The 16,158-nt window shown below is 48.6% G+C and overlaps 1 protein-coding gene across 1 annotated transcript in view; it reads right to left on the reverse strand.

The window, feature by feature from the left end:
- Positions 1 to 16,158, reverse strand: part of LOC144770362 (uncharacterized protein ZSWIM9-like) — a 396,670-nt gene that overhangs the window by 103,774 nt on the left and 276,738 nt on the right. Inside the window, exons 5-7 of the mRNA XM_078654827.1 lie at positions 14,868 to 14,991; positions 14,666 to 14,782; positions 13,689 to 14,004 (exon numbers count right to left, since the gene is read on the reverse strand). Coding sequence (XP_078510953.1) covers positions 13,689 to 14,004; positions 14,666 to 14,782; positions 14,868 to 14,991 — 557 coding nt within the window. The remainder of the gene's footprint in view (positions 1 to 13,688; positions 14,005 to 14,665; positions 14,783 to 14,867; positions 14,992 to 16,158) is intronic.

The raw sequence follows: 16,158 nt of genomic DNA on the forward strand, positions 1-16,158 counted from the left end.
CGTGGAACTCGGGGAGCTCGTCCCCATCGCCTGGACCATTAACCCCCAGGCCTGCAAGACTTACGGGAGTTTAGCATCTCTCCTAGTGCTGCATATGTGCCCCTCCTCCGCTAGCGCCCATTCCTTCAGGTCTGCTTTCCATTTCTCTACCAGCGGCCCATTCTGTGTCAGCCAGTGTATTGCTATTAGTCGCCTGGCTTTTACAAGCCCCAAACATCAGGAACTTCCTGCTGGTTTTACGTTTAGGGTCCCGAGTGATCAGTCCACGGAGGCAAGTACGCATCTCCAGGGAGACCCTCCATCCCATTATCCTGTGTAAGTCTTTTAGGATAACTGTCCAATACCTCTGAATCATGGGACATGACCAAACCATATGTGGAAAATCTGCCTGCACATAGTGGCATCTGGGGCACCTCGGGTCTCTCGAGCTATCGATGGCGTGGAGGCACTTGGGTGAGACATATGTCTAACCACCCTAACCCAGATAGCAGCCAACAGTCGGCCCAGTGAGGTGCATTGGTCCCGACGCCCTTTTGTATGCCATAGAAGCGCACCCAGCTGTCGATCTCCATACGTGTCTGCCAGGAGCGACCGTTCCCATGACGGGTCCGTATCGAGCCAGGCCACAGCCTGCTGTAATTGGGACGCAAAATAATTAAGTTCAAGATCAGGTATTTCTAAACTGCCTCTACCCCAAGTATGCTTCATGACTTCTAGCTAAGCTCACCCTACAACGTTTTCCATTCCACAACAGTTGTAAAAACATAGCATCAAGGTCACGGAAGACCTGGTGCGGGAGTTCAAAAAAAGAGCCTTGTATTGTGAAAAGACAGCGAGGCAGCACCACGATTTTAATCAGGGCGATCTTCCCCATCAACGAGAGACTGAGTGTGTTCCAGAAGTCAATACTACTCCGGAGACCTCTAAGTATGCTCCCCATATTGTGCTGGTAAAACACTTCCCTGTCCCTACTGATCCAGATCCCGAGGTATCGCAACGTATCGAACACCCACGGGAGCCCCACCTTTGGGATTGGAACCCCCACCCCTCTCAGCTTCCGATCCAATCGGATACAGTTGCGATTTAGTGTTAACATGGAGTCCCGAGGCCTCAGCGACCTGACCCAAAGCCGGCAGCAAAATTGGAAGCGAGTGAGTCGGCTCCCGAAAATACACCAAAGCATCATCTGCATACAGTGATACTATACGTTCCAAGGCCCCAATTTGGATACCCTGCCCCTGGAGGACCCTACAGAAGTGGCACGCTAATGGCTCCATCGCCAGGGAGAACAGCAAGGGGGAGAGCAGACATCCCTGTCGTGTCCCCCTGGCTAACGATATCGCATCTGAGACATATCGCCCCGTGCGGACCCTTGCCACCGGCTGGGTGTCTGGAAGTCTCACTCAGTTCAGAAACCCCTCACCAATCCCCATTTTTAGGAGCACCCGCCATAGATATTACCACCTGAGCGAGTCGAACGCCTGTTTGATATTGAGGAAAACCAGAGTATTCTGTGCAGCCCTGCCCTCCATGGACAGCATGACATGGACCAGATGGCGGATATTGTGCAACGCGTTCCTTCCCGGAATAAAACCGGTTTGGTCATCATGCACCAGTCGCCTGAGATATGGGAGTAATCTGTTGGCCAGGACTTGACTAATAATCTTAAGGTCAACATTAAGCATTGAAATTGGCCTATAAGAGGCCTTAATAATCTTAAGGTCAACATTGAGCATTGAAATTGGCCTATAAGAGGCGGGTAGTAAGGGGCCTTCCCCAGCTTGGGGATCCTCACAATCAGCGCTTCACGCATGGTGGCGGGCAATATGCCTGTCTCACCGGCCTCGTTAATGTCCAGGAGCCTAGGGTTCAGGACTCCCCCAAACTCTTTATACAGCTCCGCCACCATGCCATCCAGACCAGCGGACTTAGCTGTTTTTAGATGCGTGATCGCCACGCTCACCTCCCACCCCCTGAAGGGCTCCCCCAGGGATTCCTGACTGTCCGGATCTAGGCAAGGTAGCTCCATTTCAGTAAGATAGGCTTCCAAAGTCTGTGGGGGCAACAGTGGACTCTGTCTCAGAATATATTTTTCGGAGATGTGTGGTGAATACTGTGTTAATCTCATGCTGGGTGTAAATCAGTCGACCCCCATCCGCCTGAAGGGCTAATATCGGGAGAAGTTGTGTCTCCACCGAGATCAAGCGTGCCAATAGGCGCCCAGCTTGGTCACCCTCAGTGTACCACTGATACCTGCTCACGGTCCTATTGTAATTGCCCAATGACTCCCATAGGTCCCCTAACTTTTGTCGCAGCCCCGTCCATTTGGCCGGCCCCTCCGAATCCGTGGGAAGGCCTGCCTCTAGGGTCTTTAAGCGTTGTTCCTGTTGTTTTGGATCCCGTTCTAAAGCCCTCCACGCCCCCACCTCTGTGGACATACAAATCCCCCTCAACACCACTTTCTCGCGTCCCATTCAAACGCCCTCAAGCTAGCAGTATTCCAGTTCACCTCAAAATAACCTTCCAACCCTGCCGAGATCGCCTCCTAATAGACTGGGTCTGTCAATGGCTCAGTGTTAAGTTGCCACAAGGTACTTTGGAGCGTGGGCTGCCCAAAGTGTAGACCACCAGCAGGGGAGAGTGATCGGACAGATAACGGGCCAGGTAATGTGTCTCTAGAATCCGACCGGCTGCCGTTTCTAGCATAAAACAATAATCCAGCCTGCTGTACGTATTAGCTGCCGGGGTATAACAGGAGTATACCCGACTATCAGAGTTGCGGTGCCGCCAAATATCCAGCAAGTGATAGTTGCTAATCATCTGGTGCAGGGCCTCCCGTATCTTGGGTTTAGCGTCCACCTTTGGGGGGTGCCTATCCCATTCCCCATCTAAGGCACAGTTAAAGTCCCCCGCTACAATGCGTTCCATGTCAGGTGTCAGATCCAATTTCCTCAGAACCTTAGCCAAGAAGTCCCAGTCTTCGGTGTTTGGAGCATAGACATTTACTAAACAGAGGTGCCTCCCATCCAGCGACTACTCCACCACTACGTATCTCCTTCGGGGTCAGGATTACATTTTAAAACCTTAAAGGGGACTCCAGGCGCTACCCATATAAGTGCCCCCCTGGCGAACCCCGAATAGGAGGTCGCAAAGAACTTGCTCCTCCACCGCCGTTGGACATATTTCAGGCAATTCCCCAACAGATGCGTCGCTTGTGAAAAGGCCACGCTGACCCCGTATCGTCCAAGGTATGTTGCTACCCTTATCCGCTTGACCCTGTTGTTGAGCCCCCTAACATTCCATGTTATAAGTTTATAGGCCTGCTGATCTCCTGCCATAGGTATAGACTTTTGGTTAACCACAGTACCCGATACAGGAGTAGTAAGAACCACAATGCATAGTGTTGGGAACCCCTTACATCTCCGCCGAACTCTCCACTGACCTCTGATGACCCGGTATAAAACATTCCCCTGGTAGAACAATAAAACAATGCGAAAATGCATCCCCCCCCACCCTCAGGCAGTAGAACCTCATTCGCACAACCCAACCTTGGTCTGAGAACTCAGGACTCCGCCCCATAGCCATCAACCACCCCTAAAGATCCCCCCGCAACAATGCAAACAACAATGACAATCTACAGAAAAAAGAATCTCAATCCTTGTTGTACAACCACACTGCCCGGTACTGCGCAGTCCCGCCCAACCACCGGTCTAGCCGGGCCACCACAGTCTGGACACCTAGGCTGCAGTGTGGCTGAATATCACTCCACCCTTAACAGCTGCGTTCACACCCCCCCCGCACAGTCCCCTTCTATTCCCTGAAAGTGATAGCCCCCCCTCCAGTGCCCCGTAGTAGAGTCAAATCACCACGTCCAATGCAACCCCATCGACCACCATTCCCCCCGATCGGCAGTCCTCACACCCGCAGACATAGATCTCACGAGCCACCAGCTAGGGAGCCAGCAGTGCCTTCAGGTTCAGATTGAGTTTCTTGGACGAGGCACAGTGGGGAAAACTAATTCTGCGTCGGTATGCCCCTCAGTTCTTCCCTGAGGGTGCCATCTGGCCCTACCGTGAGGCGACCTCTGTTCTGTGTCCCCTTTGACGCGGACCGTTGTCTTCCATTGCGACCAGGCTGGTTCCGTTGTCGACAACTCTGTCTCCTCTGTTCCTGCCATCCTTGATGTTGTTCTTGCCCCTCCAGGTCCATCCAGTCCATGGCTTCTTGCAGTTCATGAAAGAAGTGGACCCTTATCTGCATTCTGTACTCAGAGCCAGGCCGGAAACATCAGGCTGTACTTTATATCAAGGTCTCTCAGTCTCCTCTTGACCCTCAGAAAGTCGTTCCGCATGTTTTGCACCTTTTTTGTGTAGTCCGGATAGATATGGATCTCGTGGTTCTCAAACCTGGGGGAACCGTTCTAGAGGATGAACTGCAGGAGCATGTCCAGGTCTCTAAAATTAAACAAGCGGGCGATCAGGGTTCTAGGCGGGGATCCTGGTTTCGGGAGGGGGTGGCCAAGGGAGCAGTGGGCGCGCTCCACCGCAAACAGCTTGAATAGTTGGAGACCCGGGAGGGCCGAACCAATCCACTCTTCTAGGAACAGGTCTGCTGCCAGCCCCTCTGCCAGTTTCGGAGAGCCCAAAAAACAGAGATGGTTCTTTCTTGACTGCCCCTCAGCATCCTCCGCCCTGTCTTCGAGATGGGAGGTGTGCTCTTTCAGTGCCAACACCGTCGCATGCAGGTGCTGGACCTCCGCCCATAAGGAGGCCAGGTCCCCTTCTGTGATACTGACTCGGTCCGCCACCTTCCGTAGGTCCAGGCGCTAATGATTGATATCCATGGCCTTGCCATCCATTTTAGATTCCAGCGCCGCACGGGAGTCTCTAATAGCCTCCAGAATATCAGCCTTATCCTGGGCCGCTGATCCCTGCGGCAGTCCCTGCTCAGGGTTCTGTCTAATGTGCTCCGCCAATGTTGGGGCTGGTACCGTATACTGCATGATCATGTTGGTTTGCGCTCCTCTAAGGGGCCTGTCTTTCCCCATCTCCAGCGTGGGCTCGTCAAGGTTTTCGGTGTGATCCGTCTCTCCATAACTCCAGGGGGCGTATCTGCAGGTCCCCTACCACTCCCTGCTTCCAGGCACCACTGCAATAAGCGCTCCCCCGTGCTCCTCACGACGAGCTCCAGAGCAATCAAGGGCCGTCGCAGGCGTTATTATTCAGCAGGAACTGATGTGCGGCCACCCCAGGCCTCTTCCCTTGGAGCACCGGGCAAAACCTCCACCAAGCCGCGGAGCGCCCCCCTCTGCCGATGGCCGTCACAGGAGTTGTCGTCCAGGTGCCACGGTAGAGCACCAAGCAGTAGTCTAGGCCCCACTACCGAACTGGCCGCCAACAGGGGTGAACCCAATCAAAGCGGGCCCGGGTGGAGCCCAGTGCAGCTGACTAGTGAGTCCTTGTGGCTTCCCCCCTCTCACTGTGGCAGGAGTCCGGGTCTCAAGCAGCTCCTCAGCTCAGGCCTTCCTATTTAGGGCAGTGCCCCCACCTCCATTGGGAGTCTGTAGCAGATATGCTAATTGTTAGAATTGGGGGTCTCTGGTTGGCACAGGTAGGTACTTGTGACCAGCAGAGACCCTCTCCTCTAGTCAGGGCAAGGGAATTACTCTCTCAAAATAACCCCTGCTCACCCTCTAGGCGGCGTGGCGCGAGCAGTCAAGGCTTATTTCAGAGGCGATGTAAGTTAAGCAGTTGTGACAACACTACAAATGGACACCACACAGGTTTTATATAAAAAATAAGTATACTTTATATAGAGTTATCACAAGACCAATAAACGACAAAAAGAATCCACAGTACTATTAGGTTTCAAGAGTTCAGGTTAAAAAGGCTTAATTCAAGATTCTGTGCGAGTCGGTAGCCTTGTCTGGCTACAGCGTTGCTGAAAAGAACACAGTCTAACAAATCCAGCGGACCGCGGCGGTCGGGGCCCATTCAAATGCCGACAGACTCAGTCACAGTACCTTTTCCTTGAGACGGCCGGCACGGATGTGTGAGCCGGTTCCGGGATTCGTCGCGGTGTAGAAAAAGAAAGCGCTGCAGGTCACGGTGTCCTTCCAGTTGCGGTGCAGGCTACGGCTCGTTGACGGCATCGAGACGGAGTCGGTGAGCTCAGAGCTTGCGTTGTTCGTGGCGGACGTTGCTCGTTGCGGTGCTTCCAGCTTTACAGTGCGGCGACAGAGCCGGAGTTCGGGAGCTGGCGGTCAGTCCGGACAGCGGTGCGAGTCGGGAAGTGCATCGCAAAGCGTGCGAGGTGGTGCCCAACTCCGGTGCGGTCACAGGACTCGAAGTCAGCAGCAGTGACAGAGTCGGTCAGATCAGTTTGATTTGGTGTAGCGAGGCGTTGCACATCGCGGTGTCCTTCCAGTCGCGGCGCAGGCTACGGCTCGTTGATGGCGTCAGGACGGAGTCGGTGAGCACAGAGCTTACGTTGTTCGAAGCGGACGTTGGTGCGGTGCCTACAGGACACCGGGCCGGTCGTGAGAGTCGGTCACAGCTCCATGCCTCTGTAGCCACTTGTTTTCAGCAGCAATTCACAAAGGCTGGTGAAGTCCACTGGTCCTGGGACTTCGGTCAGGGGGCAAGCTCTCTTCCAAGCCCTTGGAGATCTTTGCACAAGTTGAAAGAAAAGTCCAGAGTTCTTTCTCCTCCCTTTGGAAGCAAGGCAACCACTGCAGGCCAATCCCCCAAACAGCACTTCAGTTTGGGAGTAGTCTCTCTTCAGTTTCTTCAGGTTCATTCTCCTCAGCAGATTTTTTGTCTTGTAAGTCCAGAAGTGATCTAATTTCATGGGATCAGGGTCCCAATACTTATACCCCAAAATCCTTTGTTCTCTGAGGGGAGAGGTGCCTGTGCCCAGTTCAAGCCAGTTCTGAAGCACTCTGTTCACCAGACTTCTCCTTCCCTTTCACAGCACAGGGCAGGCACATCAGACACCCGACAGGAGGTGGGGCCAGCATTGTGGAAGGCAAGTACAGTCCAGGAGCACTTTGTTGAAAGTCTTCCTTCTCTTCTTTCAGTGTGCAGGGCAGCGACATCAGACACCACAGGGGGTGGAGCCAGCATTGTCGAGGGAAGGCCCAGCCCTGTACAGGTCCCAGGTGCAACTCCTCCCTCCTATCTAGATGCAGATCTAGATAGAACTCTAGAACTCCACGGGGCAGCAACAATGGGATAAAAACCAAGCAACCAGAGGGCCCAGACATAAAGCCCCGCAACAACAGCGCTGCCACTGGAAGGTACACGAGTATAGCGCCCCCCCTCGAACTCTAAGTCGGCGTTACACTTGAGGCACAGGGTGAGACTAGACACTACCCAAATTATAGACTTGTACACTTACGAAAATACAGACATCAACTGCGGGTGCTATCCCTGCTGGACACAGAAAGCAAACTCCAGCAATACCCACTTAGTGATACACTGAGAGGAAACCATACCCCCGGATAAACACCAGCCAGTAGACCTAACCCCAAAAGACACCGGGGAAAGTGAACAATACACTATCCTTCAGAGAGTGGGCTCCAGCGCGCCAACACGGCAGAACACAGTGAGGTGTCGCTTTTGTCCCAGTAAAGCATGGGGAAGCTCTGCTCAAATATTGGACCGCAAGGGCCCATCCTGATACACTGCCACCCTCTAATCACCAAAAACCAGCAAGGAGAAGTGTAGGCACCACCCACTCTCTACATGTCTGAAAAATTGGACAAGGTGCTATCGGCCATCGAACAGTCCAGGGTCACCACACAGGACAGATTTGGGGCTCTGGCAACAGCACAGACCTCAACCTCTTACGTGATGATCACCGCAAACTGGATGACAATGTCACAGATGGTGAGAAAACTCTCTCCACTTTTACAGCCCCTGACAAAGTTGCAGCAAGAAATACTACGAGAATTACAAAGTCGAGTTATGATGCTGGAAAAACTAACGGATGATCTCGAGGACGCTCACGGGGGGGGGCAATATTACAGTCCCCCGCCTACATGAGGGAGTCAAAGGATCAGACTATCAGTTACGTGGAGACGTGGCTTAGATCTTTCACACGGGACTCGGAACTAACTGCCTTCTTCTCAGTGGAACAAGCACACCGAGTGCCGGCTCGCAGTCTGCCTCTGGGGTCCAATCCTCGTCCACTGCTAGTGAAGCTCCTTCACTTCTGCGACAGATGCAGTACTGCGAGCAGCCAGGCAAATGGGTCCATATGAGTAGAAGACTAACATATCATGCTTTTCCCCATCAACTATCCTTAGATATGACAATGTCAAGATAAACTTACGCCACCAGTATTATAATTTAGCCAAGCTCTTGGTCTAATCAACCACTCAGATTCTACATAGACCACACACACTGTTCGCTAGGGCGCAATAATTGCCCACCTTCACACTACACTAGTGCGGTAGCATCATGCTCAGTTTAGACGTACTGTCTGTTGCGGTAGGTCCCAAGTATTGCGAACAATTCCCTAATGCCCCTATTCATTCCGCCAATGCCCAATCATGTCACCGACAAATGATACACGTTTCCTCAATCTCACTCTCAATAGCTGGGGAACTGAACAAACGGTGTAAGAGATGGAGAGGCACCTTCTGAGCAACTACACATTCAGCATACGCATGCAGGCAACTAATATGGCTCCGACCGGGGTTCCCGGCCACGAAACACGTAAGGTTGTTGATACAGAGGGACGGTACGCTCTCCTGGAGGGGCTCCTGGATGGCCGACTGATACTCATAGGCAGTATCTAAGCACCAAATTCTGAGCAGGGAAAATTCTTGAACTCTTTCGGGAGTTCTAGCCCAGTTCACCACATCATCGTGAATATTTTGGGGGGTGCGGGGAGGCTACAACTGTGTGCTGGTTCTCTCCATGAATAGATACCATCTCCCCATTCTACTTTCTGGCCAATATGCAAACAGAATGGTACAGTATGGTGGTGCGCCGCTGGTTACTGATGGATGCCTGGCAAAGCAAATACTCCACAATCAAATTATAATCATTTGATTCCATCCCGCACAATCTCCGGGTACGACTGGATTGCTTCCTGTGCTTGCCTGTAGCTATCCCCATGATCCAGCATGCAGACTACTTGGGGTGGGTCCTCTCTAACCACAATGCACACCTTATTACCCTTAAATGGCGACCCGGTCCCCACTTGGCGACTGCCTGGAAGACCAAGTATTCAGTCATGAGCAAGACAAAAACATTAGGAGCTATTTTGCCAAAAACGCCAATATGGCATCCACAAGGATGCTAAAATGGGACGCCTTTCAAAGTAGTCATAAGAGGGACATGTTTTCGGCAGATATCAGGGATCCGCACCACACTAGAGCAACGAATACTAGAGGTGGAATTGGCAACCCTGACTCGGGCAGCGGAAGCCGATGGCAAATCACCGACCCAGACAGCGGAAGCCAAAACTGCATATACCGAAGTATTAGCAGACCTGGGACAATAGAACTTCAGGGCTCATGCAGCCAGAGTGCTTCTTGAGTGAGAGAGCAGGAACACAGCTTGCCTGGCCCATTCGGCAAGAAACTGACTCATGCCCCATAACCGAAATATTCACTCCCACTGGGGAGACAGTCTAATCCCAAGCAGACATCAATCCGGCCTTTTTTTAATACTATAGTGAAGTTTACAGGGCTCCGGAACAGGCCCGCCAAGTAATAGCAGATTAGTTCCTCACCCCCTTCCATCTGCCCCGAATCGCCCCACCCGGCAGGACCTCCCTTGACGTGGTGTTCACATCCACAATGTGACTCAGGCGATTCAGGCCCAGGTCTTGATTGCCTACCACTAGAATACTATTGCACTTCTCCACTTTCCTAGCACCTAGGCTAGCTGACATGTACGGGGAAGTACTAGAAGGTAGGGAACTTCTGCTTACAGTGTCCTGTTTAAAACAAGATTGTGATCAGAAAAGGGTAACATCTTACAGACCGATTACACTGCTATCGGCAGACTAAGATTTTCGGCAAGATACTGGCGGATCGCTATACACAAGTCCTCCCAACACTGGTGCATCAGGATCAATGCAGGTTTGTCCCAGGCAGATGTACTTTCCAGAACATACCCTGATTATTCTATGTCCAGAATCGAGTACAGGGCTGCTTTCCTCAGTCCACTTGCCTGATCTTGGACCTGGAAAAGGCCTTTGACACCCTGTCCTTGCCATATCTTTTTGCAGCATTTCAGGATGACATACTGATCTTTGCGGCATCCATAGAACATGAAAGTATTCTTCAAGTTCTATCCATATTTCAGGAAAAAAGGGTGGTTCTTCAAATGGAGAAGTGCGAGTTGTTAAAAGACAAGGTAGAGTACTTCGGAAAAGTTGTGTCCCTAGATGGCATCGAACCAAGGCCAGGTTTCGTTAATGCCCTTTTCAATGCAGGTGTACCTGTAGATAAAAACAACACTCAAATCATTTATGGGATTGTGTGATTATGCTTCTCACATAAAAACTTTGACTGGGGTGTTAAGAAGGATTTGAATGGATTAAAGGTAACTTGCAATCTCCAAGGTTCTTAAAATTTTAATCCGGAATGGTCTTGCTGTATAACTGTTGATCGAAAAATCACTACTGGGTCTGGGCCGTCAAAAGCAAGGCTCCGCCACAAAATACTAATGAACAAAAAGATGCCACTGCTGTCTCACTGTTTGTTTTAAATTTTTGAAACCATATGGATTATACACTATGGTCCATTGACACAGTCAAATCTGAATAAATCTTTTGTTTTATTTTTAATTTTTCTTTTTCAAAAAAGACATTTGGTTATTATTTCAGCAATTCATTATACAATACAAGACCTCCATAATATATACATTTTACAAAATTGTTAACACACAAGCCTTTGCACACTTCCAAAATTATAGAAATTTCATACGTTCAAAAACAATCATACCCTCATACATACACAGCCGTTCATATTTTCATATATATACACACACTGGAATTACAATATTCACAGTAAGCCATAAAAATCAATGAATTTCCATCAATAAAGTTTTTGTTGAAAAAAGTTTTAGATTACTCCTTTTGTTTAGATGGCATCAATTGTCTACGCGTTTCGAACTCACACTGGTAGGGGAGTTCTCATCAGGACAAAAAGGTCTAGAATTTAAAGCTGAAAGGGGCTTTTGTTAGGATTTCCCTGGCGGAACAACCAAAACATCCAAATGGAAACATAAATTTATGATCAAGGTCACGGAGGTTGCCTGTGGGGCGCCTGCAGTCTGACTTGTTTGTCGTCGGCTGCTTGTCCGGGGTGTGGGGATCGAAGAGGGCGGGTGGGCTCTAATTTGGAGGCATTTTTTCAGACCCGCTTCACTCGGAGGGGATCGGTTTCCCTAGCGCTGTATTCAATCGCAGCGTCGGTCCCGCGGCTTGTTTCACACCCTACTTCCGGTTTCGCAAAGCATCCTGGAAGTTGTGGACAATAGTGTATAATCCATATGATTTAAAACAAACAGTGAGACAGTAGCGGCATCTTTTTGTTCATTAGTATAACTGTTGATGCCAGCAATTGTGGCCTGGGCCAGTTCTTACGCAGTGTGATGCTAGAAGTGAAAAGAACATTGGGTATGGGTCCAGGACACAGAGCCAGAAACACACTTCTCTACTATTGAAAACAAACTATTAGCTTGTTGGTGGGCTATTAAAACATTTAAGCCCTATGTGGTGGGAACAAAATTTACGCTAAGGCCCGATCAAAAGACTTTGGTGACAACATTGGGTGGAGATAAGATCAAAGACCAAACTCATCGCATAGCGAGATTGTCAACAAGGCTCTAAAAATTTTATTTTGATACATGACAAATTCAAGGTATAAGCAATGCAAAAGCTGACCTCTTATCTAGATCCTCCTTCAGGGGGGGGGGGGGGGCGGGGGAGTGATGATGTGGATGATGCAGAGCGCAAAGAGAGCTGTTAGATTGTAGCTGTACATTTAAAGGGATGAGTGCTGTATTTCAAACTGAATGGCGAGCAGAAATTGTTGCAGACAAAATTCTCATACTAACTATCAAATGTGTTACAAAAGGGTGGCGTAATGAAAAAAGTCTGTTGAATGTGTGTGCCAACCTTTTTTAGAAAGTGGTAAATGAGCTATCTGTAGAGGATGATTTGTTGCTTAGAGCGGAGATATTAGGACCACCGGCAGGGTGAGGTACAAGCTCATTAAGATGGCTCATTAGGGTCATTTAGGGGGTACTTTTTACCTTTTTGGTGGCCCTTTATGGATGGAGAGGTGGATAAATTTGTTACAAAGTGTGCCATTTGTGCCACCTCGGAGAAACGTTTTGTCACAAGGAAGCCTCCTATACAAACTATTAAATGCCCGTCTCGTCCATGGGAAAAGTTGGGATTGACCTTCAAAGTGGCCCCAGGGTCAAGTTTGTGTCAGAACCTAATGCTTATACTGTGATTGAATATTTTGAACATTGGTGGCAGTCACTTTAACATGAAGAGCGTGTTCATCGCAGCATCAAAATGGTGGACGTTACTGGCGTCAGAGTCTCAGCATGAGCAGGCCTGTTCGCTAAAAGCCTATAACTTCAGGATTTCACCTTTCATTTTAGAGGAATGCACTCGGATGCCCCCTAGGGTCCAGGACCTGGGGGTGCACCTATTGGGGATGAGGAACACAGGCCAGCAAAGCGAAGGCAGGTCCAGTTGCAAGTCTGGACAACTGGGCAAATGCGGGACATATCTCTTGTTATGTCCCTGTAGTTCACACAGGAATCCAGCCAGCTAGACGTCAGGGTCACTCTGGTGGTCCTAAGTTCAAGGAGTAAGTCCAGGCTTCCTTCTTTAGACAGCAAGGCATTTCTTCCAGCAGCAGGGCAGGGAGGAGCACAGCAGTCCTTCTGAAATCAGAAGTGATATGATGAGTGGCTCCGGAGGTCCAATATTTATACTTGGTGCCAGCATTTGAAGGGTGGAAAGTAGTGGGGGCAGCTCCCTATTCTCCCCATACATCTGGTTCTGGAAAGTTCTTCCCCCTCAACTTCCAAGGCTCTACGTAGTCTGGGGTTACAAAAGACTGGCGTCTGGCCCCTTTTATGTGTGTACTGGAGGCAGCCTTTTGAAGTGGGGATAGAGAACAACTGTGCAGCAACCATCCTGGCAGGGTGGGCCATTATGCCAATATCTAGCCCCCCCTTTCTCTCACTGTCTGGGAGGAATACAAAGAGTCCATCTGCCTTTACTATTCATAGTTATGTGACCCAGGTACAGGCAGCAGGCACTAAATGGTTAAGACAAGAAAATGCCACCTTTCTAAAAGTTTCAGCAACAACTTAAAATCGGACTTTACCATTAAATAAGATTTCAAATTACAAGTCTTAGAGTCTAAACTTAATTTCCCAATCTGCTCCTACACTCAGGATCATAGTGAAAATGACTTTAGGAGTTTTTCACTCACAGGACATGTAAACCTTAAACCCACGTCCTACTTTTTAAATACACTGCACCCTGCCCTATGAGCCTTTAGGGCCTACCTTAGTGGTCATTTATAAAACAGACATACAAAACTACAAATTAGTAGCAATTCTTCCTATAGCGAGATTTGAGGTAACAAATATCGTACACTTTTCGCATGAATTAATTAATTTTTTTGTTGGACTTACATTCTCCACGTTTGGAGTGTGTGTTGTATTTTTGCGGCGTCTGCTGCGCTCAGTAGTGATTTTGTCCTTTGTTTCATTGAAGTTATGCTCAGCGACTAGGTCAACCTTTTGGTCTTCGGCAGAGTATTCATCTTCCTCTTGTGTGGGCTGGAAGTACCACTCTTCACTGCGGCAAAGAGCTCCCTCCTCAGTGTAACAAGTCTCTCCCTCCTCTAACGGGATTTCTGCATCTCCCTCAGTTTGGCTGACTGCCACCACCTCCTCTTCCACCATTACATCTGGTACCTCATAAGTTTCACAATTGTCATTGCTTGTGCTGAAAAACAAAGATTTCAACATATATTTACATCGGACCAGAAAACGCGAGACCTTTAAAACAATGAATAAGAACTCATAGCATCTACCGGGTTCTAGAGTTCTTAATGTTGTCTGTGTTGCCGTTATAAGATCTGAGAAACAGAGAAATACTCATTCAGTCCAGGTAAGCTAAATCTGGAATAAATACTCTAGTACTGTAGGAATTACCACATGGGCGTACTGTCATCAAGGGCCAAGCAGTAGAACACACCACACGTTAGTTAAAGGCACACACTAGTAGTAAAAGGTCCAATCATCTAGTCAAGAGTAATTAAAAGAATATTTGGGCAGCTAGTATTTGATCACTCTATGAAGACACGGGCTCCCTAGCTAGGAGCCTGAAATTAATCCTAAATATACTTCCCCATACTAATTCTCCTCAATTTCATTTGTAAATAGCATTATTCAGCACTTTGGATATTTAAGGTCATCAAAGCCGCCATGTTTCAGCCTCTTCAAAATTCTTTGTTTCAGAACCTCAGTGGCCAAACATTTCATGTTTTGGGCCGGTACATTCGCTAGGGTATGCTAATTTGTAACTGAGAAGGTAGTTTCAGTCTCCTGCTATCACTATGTGCCATTATTTGTGATCATATGCAATAGCATTGTTGTAATATTACCTGTCTTGTGCATGGAGGCTGTGTTGTTCTGTTGGCACACACATAGGATCATCAGTGGTAAAGAATATAGATTGTGGGCACTGCAGGTCCTCATCCAACTTTGGCACCTCTTTACAGCTGCAAGGGTAAGGAAAATGCTGAACATGCAGAACATCAACTCATACAAAATTCAGTAAAATAGATTTCTAATAAATTTCTTTACACAACAAACTCCATAGGCGATGGGTCATCAAATGGAATGGAGAATATGGCCACAGGTATCTCTTCTGGCACCCTAGGTGAGGCTGGAGGACTGTAGGAATCAGTCACATCTGATGAGGAAGAATCTGGTGCAAAACAGATTGAAAACATTTATTTCAGTAGAATCTAAATGTAAAAAATATTCAGGCAACTATGTTGATCATTAAGTACGTCACAATTAACCATTTTTAGATTAATATATTGCTCTGCAAATGCAGAATTACTCTCAAATTCACAGGCAGCAATTTGGGGGGCACAGTAGTCCACCTGTGTGTTGGGTGGGTTCATACCTTTTGGGAAACATTGGAGGCCCATGGCAAGATGGCCAACAGTTTGGAACACAACTTGATTCTGCAGCTGTGTTGCAAGACACAGAGCTATGATGTGATGATCAAATTAGCATTATTTCTAGAGCAAACATCAAAACTGAACTTTCTCAGTGAGTCTAAAAGCCCTGTTATGAACGGACTACAACATTTGTAGTCGATTTTGAACAAAAATGCTTCTGCCAAAAAGGGCAGAAGCACTTCCGTCAGAAATTAGCCGGAACAGGCCACAATGTTGTTGCCACGTCAGCATTTTTTGCTGTTTCTCAGAAACAAACTCCAAAATTTCAATATATTTCTGGGAAACAAAAAATTAATAACTGACACGCAGCAAGTTTTCTCCTGCACTTGAGAGCCATTGCTGATCTTCCCAGCCTCGGTCCATCATGCTGACCTGGGCAGACAAAACCTTCCTCAGAATTACCGTTGATGCCTTCTGATGCATCAAAGGCAGGAGGTCGGCAGAGGATGGGTTGCCGCCAGCCAGCAGAGCTCATAGAGGCTTCACCATAAGTCATTCAGTAGTTTTCCAACCTATATATGGGTTCTAATCTAATCTATTTGTAGAGCGCATGGCTACCTGAAGGCTTACAGGCACTAACCCTAACAAGCTGATCTTATAACCGACACCCCTAAGTGCTGACGAGAGAAACTATCTGACAAATAGCCACGTCTTCAGAGCCTTCCTGAAGGAGGATTTGGATTCTATTTGACACAGTTTGAGTGGAAGGGAATTCCATAGTTTAGGTACTAGGAACTTAAAGGACTGACCACCCCATCTGGGTCTATGGATTCTTGGTGTATTTGCAAGGAGAGAAGTGGCAGATCCTAGGGACTTTCTGGAATTGACTGGTACAATGAGAGCAAGTAGTATTTGGAGTCCTTTACTGTGGAAGGCCCTATGCACGATGCGAAGAGCTTTGAACG

Source organism: Lissotriton helveticus, chromosome 7 (assembly GCF_964261635.1).
Source record: "Lissotriton helveticus chromosome 7, aLisHel1.1, whole genome shotgun sequence".
In the NCBI taxonomy this organism is placed as follows: Eukaryota; Metazoa; Chordata; class Amphibia; order Caudata; family Salamandridae; genus Lissotriton; species Lissotriton helveticus.